Source organism: Apiospora aurea (genome assembly GCF_038362705.1).
Source record: "Apiospora aurea strain CBS 24483 chromosome Unknown utg000008l_segment0_segment0, whole genome shotgun sequence".
In the NCBI taxonomy this organism is placed as follows: Eukaryota; Fungi; Ascomycota; class Sordariomycetes; order Amphisphaeriales; family Apiosporaceae; genus Apiospora; species Apiospora aurea.
The window spans coordinates 3,747,941-3,773,153 of NW_027117395.1; the positions used below are offsets into that span (position 1 = coordinate 3,747,941).

General features: G+C 54.5%; 9 protein-coding genes across 9 annotated transcripts; 6 read left to right on the forward strand and 3 right to left on the reverse strand.

Moving 5' to 3' along the window:
* Window positions 1–901: 901 nt before the first annotated feature.
* Window positions 902–1,722, forward strand: PG986_012612 (haloacid dehalogenase- type II; the record flags this gene model as incomplete). Its single annotated transcript, XM_066848834.1, has 2 exons — window positions 902–1,070; window positions 1,163–1,722. 2 exons carry the CDS (start codon window positions 902–904, stop codon window positions 1,720–1,722), a joined length of 729 nt encoding a protein of 242 aa, XP_066695530.1.
* A 1,752-nt stretch (window positions 1,723–3,474) lies between these two features.
* Window positions 3,475–6,372, forward strand: PG986_012613 (uncharacterized protein; the record flags this gene model as incomplete). The annotated part of the gene is given in 8 exon segments (XM_066848835.1): window positions 3,475–3,776; window positions 4,034–4,142; window positions 4,203–4,305; window positions 4,365–5,684; window positions 5,766–5,792; window positions 5,809–5,984; window positions 6,014–6,054; window positions 6,147–6,372. 8 exon segments carry the CDS (start codon window positions 3,475–3,477, stop codon window positions 6,370–6,372), a joined length of 2,304 nt encoding a protein of 767 aa, XP_066695531.1.
* Window positions 6,373–6,783: 411 nt separating this feature from the next.
* On the reverse strand, window positions 6,784–7,752 carry PG986_012614 (uncharacterized protein; the record flags this gene model as incomplete). Its single annotated transcript, XM_066848836.1, has 1 exon — window positions 6,784–7,752. The coding sequence occupies one exon, from the start codon at window positions 7,750–7,752 to the stop codon at window positions 6,784–6,786; it is 969 nt and encodes a 322-aa protein (XP_066695532.1).
* Window positions 7,753–10,106: 2,354 nt separating this feature from the next.
* On the forward strand, window positions 10,107–10,643 carry PG986_012615 (acyl-CoA N-acyltransferase; the record flags this gene model as incomplete). The annotated part of the gene is made up of 1 exon (XM_066848837.1): window positions 10,107–10,643. The coding sequence occupies one exon, from the start codon at window positions 10,107–10,109 to the stop codon at window positions 10,641–10,643; it is 537 nt and encodes a 178-aa protein (XP_066695533.1).
* An 838-nt stretch (window positions 10,644–11,481) lies between these two features.
* PG986_012616 (uncharacterized protein) lies at window positions 11,482–12,831 on the reverse strand (the record flags this gene model as incomplete). Its single annotated transcript, XM_066848838.1, has 4 exons — window positions 11,482–11,719; window positions 11,846–12,186; window positions 12,367–12,565; window positions 12,653–12,831. The coding sequence occupies 4 exons, from the start codon at window positions 12,829–12,831 to the stop codon at window positions 11,482–11,484; spliced, it is 957 nt and encodes a 318-aa protein (XP_066695534.1).
* A 2,549-nt stretch (window positions 12,832–15,380) lies between these two features.
* Window positions 15,381–17,302, forward strand: PG986_012617 (uncharacterized protein; the record flags this gene model as incomplete). The annotated part of the gene is made up of 4 exons (XM_066848839.1): window positions 15,381–15,780; window positions 15,838–16,631; window positions 16,675–17,026; window positions 17,115–17,302. The coding sequence occupies 4 exons, from the start codon at window positions 15,381–15,383 to the stop codon at window positions 17,300–17,302; spliced, it is 1,734 nt and encodes a 577-aa protein (XP_066695535.1).
* Window positions 17,303–18,736: 1,434 nt separating this feature from the next.
* On the forward strand, window positions 18,737–19,617 carry PG986_012618 (casein kinase substrate phosphoprotein pp28 protein; the record flags this gene model as incomplete). The annotated part of the gene is made up of 2 exons (XM_066848840.1): window positions 18,737–18,809; window positions 18,884–19,617. The coding sequence occupies 2 exons, from the start codon at window positions 18,737–18,739 to the stop codon at window positions 19,615–19,617; spliced, it is 807 nt and encodes a 268-aa protein (XP_066695536.1).
* A 313-nt stretch (window positions 19,618–19,930) lies between these two features.
* On the reverse strand, window positions 19,931–21,019 carry PG986_012619 (uncharacterized protein; the record flags this gene model as incomplete). The annotated part of the gene is made up of 1 exon (XM_066848841.1): window positions 19,931–21,019. The coding sequence occupies one exon, from the start codon at window positions 21,017–21,019 to the stop codon at window positions 19,931–19,933; it is 1,089 nt and encodes a 362-aa protein (XP_066695537.1).
* Window positions 21,020–21,455: 436 nt separating this feature from the next.
* Window positions 21,456–25,052, forward strand: PG986_012620 (Translation initiation factor IF-2; the record flags this gene model as incomplete). Its single annotated transcript, XM_066848842.1, has 4 exons — window positions 21,456–21,485; window positions 21,571–23,349; window positions 23,409–24,807; window positions 24,901–25,052. The coding sequence occupies 4 exons, from the start codon at window positions 21,456–21,458 to the stop codon at window positions 25,050–25,052; spliced, it is 3,360 nt and encodes a 1,119-aa protein (XP_066695538.1).
* Between the last annotated feature and the right edge of the window lie 161 nt (window positions 25,053–25,213).

Genomic DNA, 25,213 nt, shown 5'->3' on the forward strand with positions numbered 1-25,213 from the left:
CCTATTTTATGTTGGCGGGCAGTCAATTGGGCCTCCATGCCCCGCGATTCTCCCGCATTCACGCATTCACGCATTCACGCATTCACGGCGCGGGGCCTCAATATTATCCCCAGTGGACACTTGCTGGGTGTGGTACTGACCTGCTTGGTTCTTCGCAGGCTGGTTGACAACAGGAAACATCCCGCCGCAGCAGCTAGACTGGTGGGCTGACGCCGTCTTTGGATCGGACCCGAGTGCCCTCCATGGCAACCTGCGCCCCGACGTTTTCCACTTGTTAACTGAAAATCTTGGCCTCTTCATGTTCGATTGCTCTATTCGTGGCCCATGTTGACTCAGATCGGTGTGTAGAGAACCATTTTGGGCAATGAACAGCTTGACTTGAAGATTTTCTGGATCGCTAGCGGCAAGCGGCGGTGGAAATAAACCGGTCAGTGTACAGATTTCAAATTTTAACAGCACTTTCAAAATCAATTTATTTTACCACGGGCACCCTATATTAAAAGTCCTTTAAATTTTAACATAAAAGAATTTATGCTTTGCTTTATATTATAGTACTTTTTCTCAATTTTTAATTCCCTCTCGTGAATAAAGAGTCTATTAAAAGCATGTACCGTCGGGATAAGCAACGACCGGTTTTTTTCTCGCGGGGGTGGCGGCAGGAAACTGCGAAAGATGTACATGTATTCGACCTGTTTTAGGCGCTGGAAGGAAGGAGGAGCCCGTCATTTTAAGCAGTGTGAACCCCCAACCCAAACCCCGCATCAGCAGTGCTTTACGGCAATGTGACGTCTCTTCGGGCATTTCGCTTTGCCGTCTTACCATCGAACCATCGACGGAGTGGATGGAGCATCGTCTGCTACCTTCTACCAAATTCACATCACCGATGCAGCAGAAGACAGTTATGTCTCCCGGCAAAGTCGTCATCGCCTTCGACCTGTACGGCACCCTGCTGTCCACCGAGTCAATTGCACACGAACTGGCCCAGCTTTACGGCGAGCAGGCGGCCAAGACCCTTGCTGCGTTATGGCGTCAATACCAGCTCGAATACACCTGGAGAATCAATTGCATGGGTGAGTGATCCTGAGAACATTCTATGCATCTTCGTACGTTGCCCAAGATGGACGTCACTCACGCTATGCTTTGCATTTTTGGTCCATCACAGGGCAGTACAGGTCGTTCCATGAGATCACGCACAGTGCGCTGAAGCACGCATTGGCCGAACACGCACTCGAGATCTCGGAGCAGGACTCCCGTGAGCTCATGAAGGCATACGACAGACTGCATGTCTTTCCCGAGGTATCAGCCGCGATGGAGCTCTTGAGGGAGAACAGCGACCAGATCGACGTCTACGTATTCTCTAACGGCACTGACGCCATGGTGGGCAACTCTGTCAAGTCTTCCCCAGACCTCGGTCCCCACGCGGGCTTATTCAGATCCCTGGTCACGGTGGAAACCGTCAAGGCCTACAAGCCTGATATGCGAGTCTACGCGCACTTAGTCGAGCAGGTCGGCAAGCAAGGCAGCAACAGCGACGTTTGGGTTGTGAGCGCCAATCCATTCGATATCACGGGCGCCAAAGCTGCAGGCTTGAAGACTGCTTTTATTGACAGACCTGGCAAAGGATGGATTGATCGCCTCGACGAGACCAGCCAGCCGACCATTGTTGCTTTTGGGGTCGAGGGGGCCGTAAAATCGATTCTTTCCACAGCCGGCAGCTCATGATTAGCCTGGCCAATATCTCGATATGACCTGTCGATCGCCGAACATGACGATATCGCTCCTCTGCTCCGGTGCTCTCCGCAGAGCCACGAGCTCACCTGACCAGTCTGCAAGATTCAAACATCGAGTGACCCATTTTCGTTGATCCGATCTTTAAGAAGGGGGGCGGTGTCTCAAATTCTCTCCCGTTTACTAGTAACGTCACAGGGAATAATTCCGATATTCCACCTGCACTTACTTACCTTATCGCCTACACTCGGCGACTCGGCGGCTTCGAACTTGTCACGGCTGGCAATGGCCTGCGGCCCAGTTGATGCACACCATCCAGGCCGATCGGCGTACCATTTAATGCTATTTCTACCTTTTGCTGCACATTTACGGGGTTTCAATCGGTACAGACGAAATTTGCAGGGGGTTGCGCAGCCTGTTGGGTCTTCTACTACGTATGAGGGGAGCAAAGTGAGACATTGGTCGGAACTATTCATCCACGGCAACAGGTACGGGCTGGGCCGCAGAACCCAGCCTCTTCATTGGATAGAAATTGAGAGTCCAATGGCAAACAGCAAACAACAATTTGGATCCAGGGAATTCCATGATAACCAAGATCACCAGTAGCCGCCTCGCCCACCCCTGGCCCCGAGGGTTTGACCTTGCTTCCGCTGAAATGCAAGTGGTCCGATGCGAAAAGATCAGACAGCAAAAACGTGCGAGGTCGTGTTTCTATGCTCTGAACTGAGTTATCTACAACCTGGGTATCCTTGTATCCAGGAAGGTGTTCGTGAACTATTTAAGATAGGTTGACTTCGGCAGCGACGACAATATCTACGGCGGGTAAGTTGATGAAGGGGTCTGTACCACTCGACAGAGCACCGGAGACATGATATTCGTTTTGCTCCAGTTGGTTGGTTCTCGCGTGTGGCGCATGTCAACCACGTAAAAGCGTCCAAACTCGATTCGAAATCGAGAAGGCGTTGCCGATCGAATGCCATACACGCCCCCAAAGGGGCTGGCCCATGATAGGGTTCAAGACATTTTTGAATCGTCCGGTCGGTTAAGGTTGTTGACTGCTCCACTCCATCTCCTTTGGAAAAGTTAAGGCTCAGCGGGTGGTCCAGTCAGCACGGTAATGAAAAAAATATTCGGGAGGCTGACTCTGAGGTGGGATGCTGCTTGCTCGATTCGACCGGCCAAAACGTCTCACCGCAGTGGCAATGATCGTCGAGAACGCCAGGAGCTTTTGCGAGCCACACGGAAATACGGAACTATCTTTGAATCTGTTTGCTGAGGAGCAGCTGCAAATTGCTTTACGAATCCAGTCCAAGCCAAGGCCGTGGTTCGTATGGCAGACTAACGAATGATTCGATAAAGTAGGCACCTGGAGCATCTTCCCATGCATAGGTCCCCTGAATACGAAATCTGCGACAAGGGTACCGCAACTAGCCTTTCTCGGCACGTTCATGGCAACCCGAGAAGGGTCTTAGCAGCCTCATCGGTCTCTGTCCTCGGAGTAAGACGGTAGTAAACTTGCTAAGATACCGACCAACCCCATGTCCCTGCTTCACACCACTATGCAACGCATGGTGGCGAGGAGAGACAACCTCGTGGGTCGTCCCAAAGGTGGTCGGTTGCCAGATCCTTCCCCATTCCATCTTCAGGGTACTTTAAAGAAGGAGTTCCGGGCTTTCTATTGTCAATATTCTACATCAAGATCCTCATTCATTCTCTACTGCAACATAGAGAAGAGTGCCCAAAATCATGTATTCCTTTCCGAAAGCACTGGCTCTGGGCTTGCTCCTGCCGGGAGAAGTCTTTGCGGCCGTCAGGAACTTCCATTGGAACCTGACCTACGAGCCCATTCCCGGAACGGCGAAAGAAGCGATTCTCATAAACGGCAAATGGCCACCAGAGTCGATCGAGGTGAACCAGCACGATAAAATTGTCTTGACGGTCGTCAACGACGCCTTGAAGGGGGTTGCAGATGGCGTCACGATGCACGCACATGGCTTCTGGCAGGAAGATAACAACTGGCAAGATGGCCCCTTGGGGGTAACACAATGGTGAGAAGTTTCGATGTTATTCATTGGCTCCCAGTTACTGACAATTTCGAAGTGATATTAAGCAAGGAGACAAACAAACGTAACTTGATATATATGTGTATGCCAAAGCGTATCGTCAAATACTTACTCAATATGTCTAGATACACATGGAATGCCACCAATGCAGGCACCTATTGGTTCCACAGTCACCATCCAGCGTAAGCTTTTCCTCTTGTGAGCCTGTCCCTTTTTGTCAATATGCACTAATATTCCCTCAGGCAATATCCACATGGCCTACGATCACCTCTTATTGTACGATCGGCAGAAGAGCCGGCATATTACGGCTACGACGCCCAGTCTGACTACGTGATGGATGTGACCGATAATGTAAGAACTCCGGAAAATAAGTGAGAGTGGCATGAACTGGGCCGAACTGACACCCGCTAGTGGCTTCAATCCATGAAGGATGTCGATGCGGATTTTAAGACCGGCCGCTGCTGTTTCGATTACGAAGAGTATACGCTCTGCGGAATGGAAGTCCCGCCTGACAGTGAGCAGTAGCCTTTCTCGGTTCCAGCCAAGAGAGATGCTAATATGTCGACCTCCTAGATGCTTTGGTACACGACGATCTCAGCACCGTTCACACTTACCAAGCGCAGAAGTCCAAGTACATGCGAGTCCGGATCATCAATATGTCGGCCTCTTCTTCCTTTTACGTTTTCGCCGACAACGAGGCGGTCGAGATGATTGTCATCGAGAGCGACGGCGTGCCGCTCAAGAACACCAAGGACGCCATTGTCAAGTCCCTCCAGGTCCACCCCGGCCAGCGCTACAGCGTGCTCGTCCGGTCGGACAAGAGCTTCAACATCTACTCCGTCGTGGACCCTGATCAGTACTCGGGTAACTCCTGCCAGCAACTGTTCGACTTCCCCTCGGGGGCGGACAAGAATGTCGGAGCCGGTTTCCGCAGCGGGCGGGCCCATGGTGGTGATGTCCACTCGAGATGCCTTGAGATCGATGGTCCCGCTGGAAGCCATGCTGATAATGGTAATGCAAAACGCTGGGGCGCCGCTTGGGGGGCTCAGGCGCATGGCAAGACACATACCCCAGGTAATGCTCAAGGCGCTGGCCGCGCTCAAGCCCCTGGCAAAGCTCATCAGGCGCATCGCGGCGGTTGGGGCGGTTTCCGGGGAAGCGGCAACGGCTATTTCCCTAAAGGCAAGGGAAAAGACAGCATGTATGACGAGAGAGATGGTGTCGACGACAAAACGCCTGCCGACAAAGGCCAGAAGACGACCGACAAGGGCAGCAAGACCGAAGATACCAAGGATGATAAGACTCAAGATAAGGGCGACACTACGAAGGATACCGACACCACAAAGGACAGCGAGACTACGAATACAACCGAGGCTAGCGGGTGGAATTATGCCCTCATGGCAACGGCTCACTTCGACCTTGGAGATGGCAAGGTTCCCAAGCCATATTTCCGCCCGACGACTTTCTGCAAGGACACGAGCAAGCCGTGCTACGTGCGATACACGGATGATAGGCGCCAGAGTCTGATTAATCTCCCTATCCACGCCGCAGACGTACGTCAACAGCTGGATGAGTCTTGGTCTACCAACGGGAGGCTGCAGCCGAAGAACGCTGAACCCCGTCTCCTGTTTGACGATAACTCCATCATCATCGATGTCCGCCTCACAGCCCGCCCGGGAGCCCTGCGGTTCGGTAGCATGAACGACAAGGACTGGGAGGTCCCCGAGGTCCCACTCCTGCTGCGCCAGACGAAGGCGCGGTTTGATTGCCCGAAGTTGAACTTGGTTTCGAGCGATGAAGTTGATATGGCGTACGGTTCAAACAACACCTGGTACGCGAAGAAGGGCACCAAGGTTTTCTTCATCGTCGGGTCTGAGACCGGTCCTCACCCATGTAAGTCAAGATACCCCCACCCACACTACATCAAGGGAACCCCGTTGAGGCCTGAAGTAACTGACACACGACGTAATCTAGTCCACTTGCACGGCCATGATTTCCAAGGTAAGTTCAACTTTAGCCCTATCGCCTGCACGCGTGAAAGCCGAGCAATACGCTAACAATGGAACAGTTCTCCACGTGGGTAAACCGGATCCCGCTCTGGCTCCCGTAGACCGCCTCAACTCTACCGTCGTCCCCCTCCCCACAGCCGACGATCTCAGATCCGGTAACATCACTATGCTGGACAACCCCTCCGTCGCGATACCATCTTCATCAACAGCAAGACATACTCCATCATTGCCATTACGGCCAACAACCCTGGCGCGTAAGTAGAATCATCCTTTCACCCTGCACTCTTACAGTTACATCTTTCAGATTCTCTCATCGGTATATATGCAACTAACACCCTTTTAACAGTTGGTTTTTCCACTGCCACAACGACTTCCACTCCGACACGGGCATGGCCGGTACTCTCATCGTCGACTCTCCCGATGACGGCAAGTGGAACAACCACAAGGCCGGCCAGGCTGTCTGGGACCAGTGCGGTTTCAAGATGCCCAACGGCGGCGGCTTCAACGAGTGGAAGACAACGTGCTGCTCCGACCTCAACACCTGTTACCCGGCAGCCAACCCCTTGACATAACGACATGTCACCCTGGACCTAACGATATCTCACGGTGCTGAACCTCAAGCTTTTTTTGGGGGGGCACTCAAAGCAGAGAAGAGTGGGTCTCTGATTGGTCTGATATTGTACAGGGGATCGAGATGGGGACCGGGGGCGCCGAACGCTCTCTTGACGTGTATATGACTTGTTTTTGCTTTTACTTTAATTTCTGTTATGACATTTATATTACGACGATGACGACACAAACTCTCGGTTGGAGCAAGTTCTTAATTATTCAATTAGATGCGTCGTATATAGATCAAAAGCCTCATGCACTAGCCGTCCTTCATTGGCAATAATACTACGCTTTTTCAAGTTTATTCCCCACCAATCCTCCAGGCAGTGCTTTGACCTTTGTAACCTCGAAAAACTAAAAAAAAACAAGAAGATTTAGTAGATGACGGGCCATCCGCCGTCGTAGCGGAGGAGGTTGAGTCCGATCTGCGCCGTGCCGGCGTTGTTGTAGTAGTGGTACGCGAGCACGTCGGCGTCGTTGTCGGTGAAGACGGCGTTGTGTCCGGGGCCGTGCACGGCGCCGTGGCTGGACATCATCTGGGTGCCGCCGCCCCGCATCATGTCGACGCCGGCCTTGTCGAGGAAGGGCCCCGTGACGCTGTTGGAGCGGCCGACCATGATGCGGTAGGTGCTCTGGGCGCCCTGGCAGCACTTGTCGAAGGAGACCCAGAGGTAGTAGAAGTTGTCGTGGCGGGTGATGAAGGGGGCCTCGACGGCGCCGCCGGCGTTGGGGCGCGAGGCGAGGTTGATGAGCGGCCGGCTGTCGGCGCGCTTGCCCGTCGCGGGGTCCAGCGCCACCATCTTGATGCCCGACCAGAAGGAGCCGAAGGAGAGGAACCAGCGGCCCTGCGCGTCGACGACGAGGTTGGGGTCGATGGCGTTGAAGTCGCTCTTGGCGTTGGACTCGACGACGACGCCGTGGTCGGTCCAGGACCCGGACGCGCCGGTCGGGCTCGTGGCCAGGAAGATGGCCGACTTGGTGGTGCCGAAGCTCGAGGCGGAGTAGTACATGTAGTACTGGTTGTTGTGGAAGGACAGGTCGGGGGCCCAGAGGTTGCGCTGGCCCCGGCCGGTGTAGGGCTCGGTCCAGGGCGCGCCGTTGGGGAAGGCGGCCCCCGCGTCGCGCCAGACGGTGCGGTCCGTCGACGTCTTGAGGCCGATGTTGTCGGCCGTGAAGGCGGCCAGGTAGCCGCCGTCGGGCTTCTTGATCACGGTCGGGTCGTGCCAGAAGGTGTCGCCGCTCACGGGGCCCGGGCCGATGTTCTGGCGGTTCTGGAGGAGCGGCGGGTAGGCCAGGGCGGCCCCGCTGAGCAGGGCCCAGACGGCGGAGCGCAGGGTGAACATGGTGAGCGAACGAGTGGTGGTGGGTGGGTTATTATAGCGAATGGATGTGATCGATTTGTGGTGATCGTCAGGAATGAAGAAGCAGTATGGCGATCACGAACATGGCCATCTTCTTATACAATATAGAAGCAGTAGGGCTGCTTGGCGCTCGTTACGGTCTTGAGGCTGACGGTAATTATGGGAGAGATGGTCCATCCAGGGTGTTTCGGCATTGATATAATCTCGGGCATTTCGCTGCAACTGGCTTGGTGCCGTGACGGGGTCAAGCGCAAATCCCACCAATCGCAAGCGCTGGCGCGCGACTCCGTCCACCAATTGCGCAGAAACTCGAGAAACCACGGTTGGCGTTCGGGGGGACAGGCTCCGTGCGTCTTGTATCAGGACAGCGCGACTCGTGGGAGGGTGACAGCCATCGGCCCCTGCGGCGATCTCTTTCAACGGTCCCCTTGAACGGCGCCACCAGCCCGGGCGTTTCAGACAGGGCCATCGCTCCTGGGACCCGCACCCATGGGAACCGCGCGATGGCCGTCCGATGATCTGGACACACCCGGGAACTTGGTCGTGCTATAGCATTCTCACATCGCGCGGCATTTAGCTATGGCCTACACGGCAAAACACGATGCAAAAGGGGCCAAAGTTACTATGAGGTGAGCGCAGTTGGGCGTGGTATTTAGCCGGGAAAATCATTTCGGGGCGGACCGCTAGTGGACATGGCCCCCTGTCCCCTTGCCCCCAGTTTTCCTTTTCCAGATGCAACCTTCGAGATTTACACATCGAAAATGTAATTCATCAATGCCGGAGAGACCGCAGTCTTAATACCGAATATCCGCACCTTTAGGTAGACTCTCAGAAAGAAGAACCCCCTAACGTCCGAAGGCAATCAGGTCGATTTCGGCCGCCCATGACGCCCGACCTGAACCGTCTTTGGAGGTCCTGAACTCGGGATACGGGTCGGTAGGTAGCAGTGTACACTCATCTTCGAAGCATCCAACCGGAGAAGGCAACACCAATCATTCCCTTTATCTTGCCCTAGCCTGTCCGAGTTTTGGTGTTGTAGACAGAGAGTATCAGTCCGTCTGCCAGCTGATGCTGTAGCATAGGTTCAGGCAGCACCGGCAGCCCTCGCCATTTGCTGAACCGTCTTCCTCTCTAAGCGCCCACAACACCGCCACAGGTACTTACTATGGAAGATTTGAGCTGCCCTTATATGGCCATGACTTCACCGACCGATATGACATGCATGTAGACAGTGCCATGATCTCTGATGTCCTGCTCGTGTCGAACCACTTTGGGAAGTGACGGGCCAGTTTTGGCAGTCGGATTTGCTATGTGACCAATCAAATTACACGAGTCAAAGGTTTGGGCCCACCACCCCTGTTCAAACTTTGACCGTCGGTCGCGCCTATCAGCCTTCCAAACTTCCGACATAACCCGCCATAGTGGCTGCATTTTTCAACAAATACGAACCATCGCCTGGTTAGCTCAATCGGTAGAGCGTGAGACTCTTACGTAAGCTGCCTCGGGCGTTTGCAAGAGACAATCTCAAGGCTGCGGGTTCGACCCCCGCATCGGGCTCAATTCCTGATGCACCTCACCCAGTGAGGTAACCCTTTCTTTTTGCCGTTTTTCTGTTTTCCCTTTGGCCGAGTCTTCTGATCCGGAAAACTCGCGTAACAACGTCCTGAACCTTTTTTACCCCTCCCAAAATCACGGGATATTTTTTGGGGGGCGGCACTTTCTTAGTCTCCCTTTCGAAGAGCCGTGACTCACTTACCCCGACATCCTTGACTCCTCCTGGCGTACATGCATGTATACGAGTGCATGGGGATAAGATCGAGACGTGGGCTATGTAGTTCTAGGCGCACATCTCTTATTGATAGGAGAGATGCTTAAGGAGACACGGGAGGCCATTGGAGCTCTTGGACTGCCGATGCCACAGTATAGAGAAGACTGCCAACGAGTGTCGGATGCTTTCACCCATCCATACTTGATATTTTACTTAACCTAGCTTTAACAAGACACTGGGCTGTATAATCACCTGAAAGTCGGCGTAGAACCAACCACGACCCAGAATGCATAATTCTCACTAGGTATCGTATGGGTTTGCCTCAATATTACTCCTGGACTTTGATCCAGGGCGGCGGGATATTTCAATTGCCTGGGGCGGATTGCTACCCCAAACCTGGAAGACAGCGCTAAATCGCGTAAATGCACCCACCACTAAAGAGATGTGCTAACCAGCGTCAACTCAGCGCCGACCTTTGTAGAATTGCGCACTTCTTTATCATTGCTGGAAGCATCATCTGTCACCGCAGGAAAGTAGCCACAACAGCAAAATATACTCAACGACCACTATGGCGGCCTGGCAGCCACTTGCGCCCGACGACGTCGAAGCCGTACTGCGCATTGCTGACGTGGTCCACTCCGAGCTCCCCGAGGGCGAGCATGTCTTCGCCGAACGTATCAGGCTCTTCCCCGAGGGCTGCCTGGCACTCGTGAAGCAGGGGAATGGCAATGCCGACAGGGAGCTCTGCGGCTACGCCATTTCGCATCCCATCCGACGCCACCAACCGCCGGCTCTGGACGCTGTGCTCGGGGCCATTCCGCCCGACGCCAGCCAATACTACATCCATGACTTCTGCGTCCTCCCCGAGTTCCGGGGCCAGGGTCTTGCGGGACAGGGCATCCGCAGGCTCCTCTCTGTGGCTTCTGCCAACCCCGAGCGCTTCCCGGACGGCGCTTGTCTCGTGTCGGTCTACGGGACTGTGCCATTCTGGGTCCGTTACGGGTTCTCCCCGCCCGAGCCTGCTATTGACGCGGCGCTGGCGGAGAAGGTGCGTGGCTACGGTGAGGACGCCCAGTACCTCGAGCGACCTACAGCGTCGCCATGATGACTGAACTGGCAATGGCAGGTCGGGCAACGGAATGAGGACAAGATCCAACATGTGTATGTGTTAGGGTCAGTAATTGCGCATATATCATAAAGCCATACCACATTGAATATGAATGCACTGTAATCACCCGGTTACTCCGTGGCTTGTTTGTCACACGCCACTAGACCAAAGAGACGACTGTACGAATACCGACCCAGGTCGCCAGAAACTGCGCCTACGGTATGTATCATCGAATGCTTTAGAAGCAAAACGTACTTAAATAAAGGCGTAAGAATTGGCACCTAGTGTTTCTTGAGGATGGAGTGCATTGGCATATTTCGGTTGGGCATGGCAGGTTATGGCTTCCGTGAAGGAATATGTAGATGGCAAAAAGAGGGAAAGCGCACACACGGAATGCAGGCAGCACTCCATTATTTTCTCCACTTGGTAGGTAGTTGCACATTCCAAAAATGCAAAAGTAAATGTGCCCCCACGCCGGATTGAACGACGGACCTTTGCATATCGATTGGAGAGCAAATCTCCCGTTACAAGTGCAACGCTCTACCACTGAGCTATAAGGGCATAAAACCTGTATCACGTATACATGTTCTGGTGGGATACCAAATCTGCCGTTATTGGCCTAGAATACAGCACACCCGAATGTGGGTCCATACAATGCACTCTTCAGAAATGGATGAACTGTTTAGGAAAGAAGTTTACCAAATGCTGAGGGGACGCCATCACATGCAGATTTGATCTAATGATTTAAGTCGTAGCCTACGAAATACAAGAGACGTGCTATCATCCGCTTCCTCCCCAACCCTCCTTTTTGCGTCACCGCAGGAATCCCTCCTACTTACCAGTGAATCGTGCAGTTCGTGGGACCGAGGTGCTGGCTCAGGGCCTGGATGACTCTGACGCGCCTGCTCAGTCTCACGTCCGGGCGCCATCTGCCAAGGACCCGAGCGACCGTGTTGATGGCCACGGGGCTGCTGTTGGGGAGGCGGTGGGCGCACGCCACGTTCTCGCCCGGCACCAGCATAGAATTTCCTCGCCCGTAGTTGCGCGCTTGGGTGGTGATGGTGGCGTACTGGCTGTGCGCGAGGAAGGGCAAAACCATTATCAGCGTCATGTGGCCTATTGTTTTAATCCGTGCGATCGGGAAATCGCAGATAATGGTCAAGAAGTGGGCAGAGAGGGAAAGGATGCCTGCGACTTACTGGAAGACCGCCTGCCAGTTGGGCTCGATGGTGGCGAACCCCCCGTTGGGCCCCTGCACGTTCTCGTTGAGGACCGCGACGACGGTGCTCTGCGCAACGTCCTCGACCGTGTCGGTCGCGGAGTAGTCGTCGGGCACGTGCGAGTCCTGGGCGTAGTTGTCGGCCCAGAGCGCGCTGCCTGACAGCAGGCTGCCGCCGTAGCCGCCGTTGAGGTCTACCGCATGCGCCGTCTCGTGGATCATGGTCGTCACCATCGAGTCCGTGGGGCGCATGAACACAGTGTTGCCCTTGTCCATGTACGCCCAGCCCATCTTGTCGGGGATCGTGACCACGTGCTTGACCTATGGATAAGGGGGGGCGCGGGGACCCGGGTGTCAGTCGGAGAAAGGGAAACTAATGGGGCTCTTGGACCGCGGTCTGAGAAGTCCAAGCAAAACGCAAATGACGGGTAGTGCTTTGCGTTTTCTTCTCACGCAAAGGCTTTGGGAGGGGCTGGTTTTCGATGTTCATGCTAAACTTACCCATTCTCTCATCTGGATGGGAATCCTCCCAAACTGCTTGGCAATATTCTCAATGGACGTCTCGGAGTCCTTGTGGTAACACATGATCCAAGGATCACCACAGTCATTGTACTGGACCTGGTAAATGATGAAATCTGCCGCGCTGACGTTGTGGCTGTCGGCGTAGCCGTTGCAGTCCGAGGGGATCCAGCCCCTCGCCCTGCGTTACATCCCACAGATGTTAGTTCACACCGGCATGCATTGATGGCAAGATAGGATAAGTCTGGTGAAGAACACATTTGCTTACCATACGGAGATGTTGTATTTTGTCTCGGGGAGGTTTGCTACCAGCAAGGGCTCGAAACCAGTGAAGTCTTTCCGCACAGCGGGTTTGTCGAGCCGGGCCCAGATGTCGACTTTGGCCGTGGCCCCGTTGGTGGTAGCCACAGCCAGGCCGAGAGAGATGAGTAATTTGATAAGCACCATGATGATTTAACGAAGTTGAGAGCGGGTATTTGGAAGAAGAGAAAGTGTCCGGGCACTTCTCGCGGCGGCGACGACAGTCGTCACTGGAAAAGGGGGAAACGAGTGAAAGAAAAGAAAGGAGGCACAGCCCACTTGTTGTCTCTATCAGAAGGGATATCATCTTGAAAAGTGTCGCGGAGGCTGCATGGTTAAATAGAATTGCTCAGTGTATCCTGAACACAACAAGATGCGACTGGCAATCCGGCATCCTCTGCCAATATTCCGTCTGAACCGGCGGATGCAGCATATTAAAGAACTTCGGATACTAATAGCTAGGCTCGTGTCATGGATGATGGACTCGAAGGACTGGCTTGGTACCTGTCAATGTTTAAGTTGACAGCAAGGAATGAAGCCACACTCTCTAGCGAAGGTAAATCGGCGGTTGAACACAGGTTCTCGTGAAGCCACTCCCACTTCAGGAGTCTAACCTCAAAGTTGAGCATGTCCGCTAGAAGCGTAGGATTTCTGACTTGGCTAGGCACCATCAACGCATAGGCAGCCCCGGAGGATTCTCCACTGCAGCTTGTCAAATTCTCTTCTTAGGACGGCAGTGCTTTTCGTGTACGTCGTGAGCTACTGCTTTTTAGATCAGGTTTAAGTGCGATGGCGTCCCTGGGCTTTACGAAGCTCAGCGTTAAATCTTTCAGACTGGCCATTTTGTTTCTGGCTTTCTATTAATAGGTTCCAGGTTAGGAATACCCAATGCCTCTCAATGCCTTGCCTTTCTTGCGTATAATATATTACATACCAGGTACACTAAAGCATTTTCAATGTATACATAAACGAAGCATCTCCATAAATCTTACAGAAGACACACTAGGAGTGTTATATTTACCTGACTTGAAGTACCGGATCAGGCATCACGATGCATGCATCTCAGTATGCAGCTTTGGCGCCAAAAAGCGAATACCGGCATTGAATTTGCGGCAACGCCTAGATACGAGCTTCCTCTGGAAGGTGTACCTAGACAGAGCCTGGGACTACCATGTACGTGGCTCCGTATCTGGAAACCCGACATATCATTGCATCCCCCCCTGCATACACCTGCTAACCTCTCCTGGGACGAACCCAAACTCCTTTCTTTCTAGCGGTCCCGAGCCTCCCGACTAGTATGCGAGAGAGCGGCACAGACCGGTGTGAAAGCCTCTCCGCTTCCTGCATGCACGTATTCTTGAGGCACCGTACGGTACCCGCCACTCCGCTTCCCAACCCCACTGGTCGGGCTCTTCCCGCTCACACACCCACAGCAAGACAGGCGGGTGGTGGTATACGTCGGAAATACGTAATAAAAGCCCTGACCGAAGCATCTTGTCAAAGTCGAGTGCTTAGGCGGATCATATTGATCATGGTCAGATTGGTTCCCATCCCCCAAAGGTTCCGCCCCTCCACGGAGAAGGCGGACGATGTATGTCTAGTTCAGCTCACGTGCTGTGATCTAGGACATGTTTACATTTTACTAGCCAGCTTAACTTATCGGCCGATGTACGCACCTCTCCAGCCGGCTTATTTGAATTTTATTCGAAATAAAAATTAACGTTTCGAGAGATCGAGCGTATATTAAAGGCTGAGCGTAAGTAATACTATACTTATTAATTTTAATGCACGTTAATTTAAGGATTAAGCACGAATAATATTATACTTACTTTTATAGTATTTTTTATAAACTATAATATTTATAGTACCTTTTATAATACTTTTTATAATACTTTTTATAATATTTTCTACGTTTTATAACGCTTTATAAAGCTTTTAAAAAGTTAAATTAATTAGAAAATCGTAGTTAATATTATTAATCGAAAAAAAGCTAAGTAAATTAATAAAATTAATTAATTAATAAAACGAGACCAAAAAAAACGAGATAATAATTAACCGACTTTTTTTTTACTAAAGAATTAAGTAAATACACTATTAAACTATCGGCTAATATATAAAAAAAGAGGGCCGTTACCGAATATATACTCTTAGCCCCTTTAAGGAGACGTGCACGGCAGAAAGTTAAGCTGGCTAATAAAAAGTAAACACATCCCTAGATCCCGTAAGACCGAAGTGATATGGATCCGTTCCGCACAACCCTTGTAATCGCGGGGAGTCGGCAATACAATATAGTACATTTTTATTTGCGGCTGACAAAACAATAGTCAACCAACCATCAGATCTTGGCCCGATTCGTTTTAAGACGGCCAATGTGACGTGAGTGGGACAGTTCAAGTGAAGCACATAAGCACACAGCTTCCTAAATAGGCATTTGGGTGTAGCTTGGAGACAGGGGAAGTCGGGGTGGTCCGACTCCTATCACGTCGACCCCTGCATTCAATATGCTGCGGTGAAGTTATCGAGGTCATTGTGACAGGACAATGCTTCGTAGTGGTGTATTCAACCTCACAGTTCTTTATATCAATAGGCCTGACTCTGCAGTCCTCCATCGGCCTAAGGCATCGCCACGAAAGAAATCTACAATACAAGGGTATACCTTCGAGCAATCCCTTGGTGATATTCACTATTGAGCAACTATGCAGCCAACAACAGCGATGAGCTTGGCAGGAGTAGCCGCAGGCATTGCGTTCCACCACCTCTACGCCCGCCGCGTCGAGGTAGATTTCGTCCTGGTTCCTCTAATCCTCATTTTCGGGGCCGCCTGTTTCTTGGCCCTGTACGTTGGCGTCTCATGGTTGCACTTGCCGGCCACCATAGCCCGGTACTACCTCTCCGTGTTCGTGGGGACTTTCGCCTTGAGCACTGCCGGCTCCATTCTGCTGTACCGTGCCCACTTCCACCGCCTGAAGCACATTCCCGGGCCGTACCTGGCGCGGCTCAGTACTTTCTGGACGGCCCGTAAAGCCTCTGGGGACTACCGGTTCCACGCCAGGTTGCAGGCGCTCCACCAACAGTACGGAGATGTTGTTAGAATAGGTGAGTACACCGACACATACATCTACACACGTATAGACTAATCAGCATGGACTGCAGGCCCGCGCCTCGTCTCCCTCGCCCGAGCCGACGCCCTGCCCCAGACGTCGGCGCTGCGCAAGTCCACCTTCTGGGCGCACGCCGAGACCGACGACCGCAAGAAGAGCTTCGCCATGTCGCGCGACCCGGAGGACCACCGGGGCCGGCGACGGCCCTGGGAGCTCGCCTTCAGCCCCAAGCACCTGTCGAAGCACGACGCGGCGGTACAGGAGGCCATCGGGCTGTTCATCGACCGCCTGCTCACACCCGGACACGACAACGCAAGGGAAACTCGCATGATTGACACCACCGACGCCGTCTCGCGGCTCACGTTCGACGTCACGGGCATCGTCGGCTTCGGACACAGTTTCGGCGCCACGACGCGCGTGGGGGACGGGCCACACCCGGCGCTGGCGGACCTGCGCAAGGCGCATGCGGTGTTGGGGTCGCTGCGCTTCGTGCCCTGGCTGTTGAGCTTGCTGTTGAAGATACCCGGAGCCGGCGGCGACTTCGCACCGTTTCTGAAGCTATGCGAAGGTGTAATGAACGAGCATCGGGCCGAGAGAAGAGAGAGACAGAAGCTCGAGAAAACTGAGAAAGAAAACTTGGTCGAAGAAGAAGAAGAAGCAAACCTTGAAGAAGAGACCCGCGGCCAAGGAGGGGACCCGAAACCCGTCATAGCCTTCGTGCTGGACGCGCTCGAGAGGGGAGACCCCAGCGCCGCGCCCACCCCCCGAGGCCCTGGCCGACGAGAGCCGGTCCATGGTCGCGGCGGGCGCGGACACGACGCAGAGCGCGATGACCAATATGCTCGGGTTCGTGGCGGCGCGAAGCGACATCCGGAAACGCCTACGGGAGCTCGTGGATGCTTCGTTTCCCAACGGACCCTCGTCGTTTACGTACGCGAGACTGCTCGCCGCGACCGAGACGCTGGGTTGGATCGACGCCATTATCAACGAGACCCTGCGGATTCAGCCCTCGGCGCCGACGGCCAATCCGAGAGTGACACCACGACAAGGACTGGAGATCGCCGAGAGCGCCTTCGGACCGCGGATCTGGATCCCCGGCGACGTCGAGATCCTGCAGTCGCCGTACGTGATCCATCGCGACTCGCGCTGGTTCGAGCGGCCGGACGAGTTCCTGCCCGAGAGATGGCTGCCGGGCTCGGATATCAAGTGCGACAGGGCTGCTTACTTTCCCTTCCATTTAGGTAAGAAGACCGTACCGTGCGAGATGCTGCAGAAACCGCATTTATTGCGAATTGGAACTGACAGAATCTGAAACTTATCTGATAACAGGTAAACATGCATGCATCGGAAAGCCCATGGCCATGGAGGAGATGCGAAGCGTGCTTGCGCGACTGGCGCTCCAATTCGACATGGACTTGGCACCGGGTCAAGATTGGGAGGAACACCAGGAGAGAATCATGGACCATTTCACCATGTCGCTACCCAAGCTCTATCTGTCGTTTAGGCAAAGGACATGACATCGGACAGACAGAGATTGCATGCGGCCTCGTGGCCGTTGATGATTGAACACGGTGAAACCTCCTTCGAGCAATGACTAAAATCAGGCCTACTGCATATTCTGCGATTGAACCTCGCAACGCAGTCGATACTGATGCACAATCGTATGCAGTTCTGGAGGTAGCGCAAAATTCATTTTAGCTAGTAGCAGGTACTGGGTATTGCATTTTTACATGGCATACGTGTTCCATCATCATCATCATATATAATCACGTAGTGTTGTGGCAGAAATGTATCGATCGAAAAATTTCTCCAGACATCCAATGGCGGCCGGAGCCGCGAGCAGAGCAGAGGGTAAGTAATCGAAAAGTGTGTTGGTCTATCCTCCCATTTCCCCTCCAACATGCCATTGTAGAAAGACGTAAAGCCAGAGTGAATAGGGAGGAAGTGTTTGTTTTATGTGAGGAGAGAAAGGGAAGAAATTTTCCAAAGCGCAGAACGGCTGCGCAGACATTTGACCTGTCTGGCGGGTGGGGTCTCGAGAGAGCGGAGGAAGGATTGTTCCGGCGGAACTCGATGTCTAGGTGGGGGGTACGTACTTGTATGGCAGGCTGGGCTGGCAGGTGCTTTACGGAGCCAAATCCGAGTGTGGCGGCAGGTGCTGCGTCTGTAGTTCGTGACTGACCAGTATCAAAGGCATTGCAGCCATGACACGGGTTGCAACTACTCAGTAGGTTAGGTACTTAAGTAGGTATACTGTGGAATTCATTTGGAAGGATTTATCATAATTCTCTCGTAGCTCTTTCCTCTACCCGGACAGCTTTCCGCGATCCTAGAAAACTTGAAGGTCTGATAAAAGCTCCGGTTCTTGCCAGAAGGAAAGCAGGTATCGCAGCATAAGGTGGCCCTGATAGTAAAATGATTCCAATATACATGTAGATTTGAGTAACAGGTAAGGTGGACAAGGGAATGCAAATGCCATGCCTTAAAAAGGCAAAACCAATTGCAACCCCTTACGCCTGGATAACAGGCCATTGAATGCTCTTCGCTCTTGCACAACTGCCTATGAATGAGTCACTTTGGGCCGCCACCCAATCAGGACACTGCTAAAGGCAATTTGTGCCCCGCCACTCTACTAATCAGGCGTGAGCCCAGTAATGTTGGTCTCTGAGAATCAGATCTTGCGCCTTCATTACGTCGCTTTCTTCAGCCTGACAAAAGGATTTACTTCTTAGACAAGCATATTGTTTGCAAACCACAACTCGACAAGGCAATTGAATATCGTCTTGCTCTGCGGTTTGCTCATCAGTCTTATGTATATCAGTCTTGCGCGACTGCTTCGACTTCTCGACAAATCACCCCACCATCCCACTTCTACTTACTGAATACCCCTCCTTGTTACATCCAATCCCTCCCAATCAACAAACACCACAAACCACCACATCATCATCAATATGTCTGGACGCGGCGGACCCGGTGGCAGCTCAAGGGGGCGAGGTGGAAAGTTCAAGAAGCCCACGAGAGGAGGTAAGTACAATCCATTCCTTGATATCTGCCCCTCCCCAATCCTTCCCTAGTCTATTTGCTAACACGTACCTCAGGCGGCAAGCACTTCTCCCGTAACCTGCGACCCCTCGACGCCGATGGCAACGAAGTCAGCATGTGGAGCGAGAACCCCACCACGAAGGACGAAGACGACTCTTCCGAAGAGGAGTCCTCCGAAGAAGAATCCGAGTCGGACGAGGACGCCGGCCCTTCGTCCAAGGCGCCCGCCGCCGAGCTGAGCCGCGAGGAGCGTAGGAAGCAGAAGGCCGAGCAAAAGGCCGCCGCCATCGCCAAGAAGAAGAAGGGCGCCGTGCAGGTGGGCGACTTGCCGAGCGATGACTCGGAGGAGTCTTCGGACGACGATTCGGCCCCCATGCCCGCGAACCCCAACCACTCCAAGGCCTCCCGGAACATGACCAAGGCGCCGCGCACAGCCGACGACGAAGACGTCGCTGCCGCCACCCAGGGAATGAAGAAGCTGTCCACAAAGTCGGCCGGCCCCGCGTCGGGCGTGCCCATGAGCCGTCGCGAGCGCGAGTCCATGGAGGCCGCGGCCGCCAAGGAGCGGTACCGCAAGCTGCACGAGGCTGGTAAGACGGACGAGGCCAAGGCCGACATGGCGCGCCTCGCCCTGATCCGCGAGAAGCGCGCGGCCGAGGCGGCCCGCAAGCAGGCCGAGAAGGAGGAGCGCGAGGAGTCCGAGAAGGCCCGCCGCCAGGAGATTGAGGCCAAGGAGGCCAAGAAGCGCGAGGCAGCGCTGGGCAAGCCGGCCAAGAAGGGCAAGAAATAAACATGGACGTCCCCGGAAGGAAAGTAGTTGAGCCGGAAGGCACGGAAGGAAGAAAGTCTCTCGTTGGAACCACGGGCTTAACAGGAATGAAATATCATCTACTGAATCAGTCTTGAGACAAAAAGCGTAGTAGTAGCGAAAACGAGATTCATGCACGATGGAAGTCATGCGGACTCAATCAATGGTATTAGTTAAACGTCTTAATTGCTAGCTGCTGTGACCAACTGCTCTCATGTTTCAATGCTATAGTGATGGGTATATGGAACCGACGCGCCGAAGGGAACCAAAAACAGTATTGGCAGATGCTGACTTTTTACATTCCTGCGATCCCGTCTGTGCCGACACTTTCCTTCCAGAATGTGTCGAAATCGATGCCTTCCTTGCCAAAGAGATCCCGGACTTCCTGCGCCACAATCTCCTGCCTTTCGGGCGTGAACCCACCGGGCCGCGTGACTTCGAACTGCACGACCTCGATCCAGCGGAAGAAGAGGTCCTCCTTGCCGACGGCAGACAGCGCATCGCGGAACAAGAAGATCTGCCGCCGGCGCTCCTCCTCCTCGGGCGAGACGGGCTTGGCGCCGTCGCTCAGGTCGACGGCGAGCCAGCCAAACTCGTCGGAGTGGACGAGGGCGAGGAGGCGGAAGGTGTCGAGGGTGGCCATCTTCTTGTCGATCATAGTGTGGGCGTCGACCATGACGCCCCAGTCGAGGTTCCAGGCCTTGTTCATCATGAGGTAGCCCGTCTTCTCGCGCAGGTACTCGGGGGAAGCCGCGAGCGCGACTTGGGCCAGCAGCAGGTCGCGGGCCTTCTCTGAGAGGGCGACGTCGTCCTTGGTGAGCGCGGCGTCCCAGCGCCGGCTGCGGCGCACGACGACCTCGTCGTTGCGGAAGCCAACGTTCCAGCGCCAGTTGACGGGGTTGCCGTGGCGGGAGCCGAGGAAGAACTCGACGGGCCAGGGCCAGACGAAGACGAAGAGGACGGTGTCGAGCAGGAAGTGGCTAGAGCGCCACGCGATGGCGGGCATGACGACCTCCCAGAAGTCGTGCTCGGCGGCGACGATGGTGGTCTCGTTGGGGTAGCCGAGCGTCGAGGCCAGCAGCTGCAGGTACCACGTGCCCATGGCGTAGAGGCGCCAGCAGAAGAGCGCGGCGACGGCCAGGTTCATGGCGACGGGCACGGCGAAGATCTGCCGCTTGAAGGCGGCCGGCTTGTCGTCCACGTGGATCAGGTACGCGTGCTTCTCCTCCAGCGTCTCGAGCAGCGGCTTCAGGGACTCGGGCGGGCTCCGCAGCGGCGCCGGCGGCTTGCCCGAGGAGAGCTTGCTGCGCTTCTTGGCGGGCTTGGCCGTGGCCGACGTGCTGGTGGCCAAGGGCGACTTGGCCAGCTTTCGTTGCTTGGCCATGGCGCCAATGGGTAAAACAAGAACGTAGCTTGTTGGGTTTCCCTCAGGCCGTGGTAATTGTTTGAGGGAAAAGAAAGAAAGAAAGATGAGTTGTTGTCGCGTGTCACGAGGGTAATCAGAGATGAGGCTGATAGGGGTTCGGGTCGAAAGGCAACTCTTATAAAGACGTGGCTTGGAGCTTAGGTCCGGAGCTTGGTAATACTTGTACTTTAGTTGAATTGGCAGGGGTTTTGTTGGTTGGCCTTTTGGCTTTCGACAGGGGACCAGGGTTGGCGACGTCAATTGGATGTAGTCAAGGTCCACTTAAATTTCGACGGCAAATCCGCATCTCCAAGATCGATTAGATCGCCGCCCTCATCAAATTGATTCCGAGCAAGAGCAGCTTTTCTTTCAGCTTGCTGTTTTCAATGGGAGGTTGCCACAGCAGTAAACCGACATGATGCTCCGTAGCAGGAGGTTACCAGTGGTAAGTCCAACCGCCAATTCACAACTCACCAACTGCGGGCATGCGTCCTATGATTTATGCAGACTGACTGACTTCTTCAATTTAGCAGCGCAACCCGTCGATATGCGCCTTCTGCCAGCACCGACTTGCGCTGCGACCAGCCCGACCCCAATTTCACCAACGGCTACTGTCTACGACAGCACCCCTCCGAGAAGGCGAAAACGACCCGTCCAAACAAGATGGCCCTGCGAACCAGTCCTCCTCATGGGGTTCTGGAGGAATCCCGGGAGCTAGTCGAGGCTGGGGTTCCTCGCCCACCTTTGCGAGCTCTAAACTGTCCACAGGCATTGAACTCCTGCCGCACGAGATAGCAGCACGCCGCCGATTAGAGGAACAGGCGGCGGCTAAGAAGCCAGCCGACAGGACAAGGCCGCGCATGGTGTTCAACCCGGAAAGGCAACAGCGGAACCGCGAGTTCATCAAGGCCGAGCAGACCGAGATGAAATCCAACGTGATATCGGGCAAGATGCCTCCGCCGCCTCCTGGGAAACCGGCTGTGCCAGAGATCGCCAAGAAGGATTGGTTAACACCCTCCATCGGGGTAGATGTTGGACTCAAGACACCGAGACAGAGACCAGCCAGGATTAAACGATTTGTTGACCGCACCATGGAGATGCCGTCGTCGGAAACCTCAAGTTTTACCGCAAGAACTGGTCCAGGCCCATTGGGAGTGAATCGCCAACAGCCCGATGCGCCTGCTGCAGCATCAGACAGCACTGCTCGGACCTCTCCAGAGTCTCGAGAGACTCCACGGCCACTTGTCAGGGAGGTAGCGACCAGGCGAGAGAATGAGGCAGAAGAGCAATCTGATGTCACTCTTGGTAAATCTCGTGATAACACCTTTTATTCTCGAGACTCGTGGAAGGCTTCGCTTTCAAGTAAAAACCCAAAGATTGACCCCGCCATCGAAGATAAACTCATTACCTCCCACCGTCATTTTGAGGGGTTGTTCGAAGAGTCGCCCGAGAAGTCGAAGGATCTACCAAAGGAACCCGAAATCTCCAGCACGTGGGGATCTTTAGCCCGGAAACAGGCGACGAATAAGTCCAACAAGGAGGATTTCTGGGCCAAAATGGATGCCTTCAGCCGCCCTGCCCCATCTCCGCAGCCCTTTTCGCAACCCGCATCCAAACCGAGCGAGTCATTCGAAACAGCGTTTGACAATGCATTTTATAAGTCACCAGATTCCTCGCACGCAGAAGGTCGAAAACAGTACAACGATGATTGGTCAATGGAGCCTCCCCGAAACCGAGACAATACAAGGCAATCTTCCAGGCCTGAGTCTGAGTTCGCGGAGAATCAGCCGCAAAGCGATGCGACGGACCGATCTGGTGATGGACGCCGCAAAGCGCGGGGTAAAAATGAGCGGGATGTTGAGCCGACGTTCGAGGAAAGGCAACAAGCCCCACAGCGCAATGACCGTGGTCGTGGCGGCGGCAAGCAACGTGGTGGACGAGGCGGTGGCGATCGACACTCGCGGTGGGAGGATGACATGAATGACGGGGATACCCACGCTGCGTACGAAGAGCAACTGGCGAGACAGAGGGAGAAGGCGGAGCGAAAGGCGCGGAAAGAGGCTGAGCGCACCGGGCCTATTCCCATTGTGCTGCCTGAGTTGATCAGCATCTCGAATCTGGCCTCGGCCTTGAAAATCGAGAAAGACCTGTTCCTCGAGCAATTGGCCGAGCTGGGCTTCGAGGGCGTCAACCTGGAGAGTATCATGGCTGGCGACACGGCAGGTCTTGTAGCCCAGGAATACGGCTACGAGCCCACCATCGTATCCGATGACCAGGATCTCAAGGCGCGTCCTCCCCCGCCGACCCCAGTATATTACCCCCTCGTCCACCCGTTGTCACCATCATGGGGCACGTCGATCACGGAAAGACGACACTGCTTGATTACCTTCGAAAATCGTCGGTTGCGCTTCAGGAGCATGGTGGTATCACTCAACACATTGGTGCCTTCTCTGTGAACCTGACGGACGGAAAGAACATCACGTTCTTGGACACTCCTGGTCACGCAGCATTCTTGACAATGCGACAGCGAGGCGCCAATGTCACGGATATTGTGGTTCTGGTCGTTGCAGCTGACGACAGTGTCAAGCCGCAGACCATCGAAGCCATTAAGCATGCCAGGGCAGCCAAGGTGCCAATCATTGTGGCGATCAACAAGGTCGATAAAGAGGGGGCTCGCATTGATCATGTCAAGGCTGACCTGGCAAGCAATGGCGTCGAGATTGAAGACTATGGCGGCGATGTTCAGGTTGTTTGTGTTTCAGGCAAGACTGGCCAAGGCATGGACGACCTTGAGGAGAACATCCTGGTCCTCTCTGAGATGCTAGATATGCGGGCCGAGACCGATGGGCCTGCGGAGGGTTGGATTCTGGAGAGTAGTCTGAAGCCGATCGGCAGGGCAGCCACTATTCTTGTAAAGCGTGGCACCCTCCGCCCTGGCGACTACATTGCCGCTGGCACGACATGGGCCAAAATTCGCCACCTCCGCAACGAGGCTGGCGACGATATCACAGAGGCACCGCCTGGAACTCCCGTCGAAATCCTCGGCTGGCGCGACCTTCCCGCCGCTGGAGACGAAGTGCTTCAGGCGCCCGACGAGGGCCGTGCCAAGGCCGCTGTGGAGTACCGCGAAGGCCTGCGCGACCGCGAGAAGGACGCCAAGGCGCACGAGCAAATCGTCGAGCAGCGCCGACTTCTGCAAGAGCAGCGCGCCCTCGAGGAGGACGACGAAGGCAAAGCCCGCCGTGAGTACGGCACCTGGGGCACCATGGAGGTGGCCTCCGTCGAGGGCGGCGCCAAGACGGTCAACTTTGTGGTTAAGGGCGACGTGCACGGCTCCGTCGAGGCCGTCTGCGCCAGCATCCTCGAGATCGGGTCCAACGAGGTGCGGCCGCGCATCCTGCGGTCCGGCCCCGGCCACATCATCGAGAGCGATGTCGAGCACGCGGCGGCGTCGCGCTCGACGCTCGTCAATTTCAATTTGCCGATCGCGGGCCACATCAAGGCGCTGGCCGAGGCCAACGGGGTGCCCATCCTCGACCACACGGTCATTTACCACCTGCACGACGACGTCAAGGACGTGCTCTCGTCCCACCTGGCGCCGGCGCTCTCGATCAAGGTCCTCGGCGAGGCCGAGGTCCTCCAGGTCTTCCCCATCAACGTCAAGGGCCGCAAGTACAAGAACATTGCGGGCTGCCGGATCCGCAACGGCGCGGTCGCCAAGGCGAACCGGTTCCGGGTCGTGCGGGGTGGGCAGACGCTGTATGATGGTACGTTCTTACCCCTTTCTTTCCTACTTCCTGCTACCTTGGCTATCATATCCCATTGAGAGTATGTTTACTAATGCGGTTTAACTAATGCAGGCGAACTTGAGTCTCTCATGCACGGCAAGAAGGAAATCATGGATGCCAAGAAGGGCGGCGAGTGCGGTATCGGCTTTGCGGAGTTCCAGGACTTCGAGGTCGGCGATTTAGTCCAGGCGTACGAGGAGGTGTCGACCGAGAGGAAACTCTAAGCCGGTGTCTCAATGTCCCTCGCGATGCAGATCGCGAGGGCAGGGTTTCCCGCTCTTTTCCCGGTCTACGAAATACGCCGCTAAATGCAAGATATGGTGAGTAAGCCCCGACAAAGAGATGCGGCGAACTTGTTGTCGGGCCCTCGCAGTGTCAGAACACT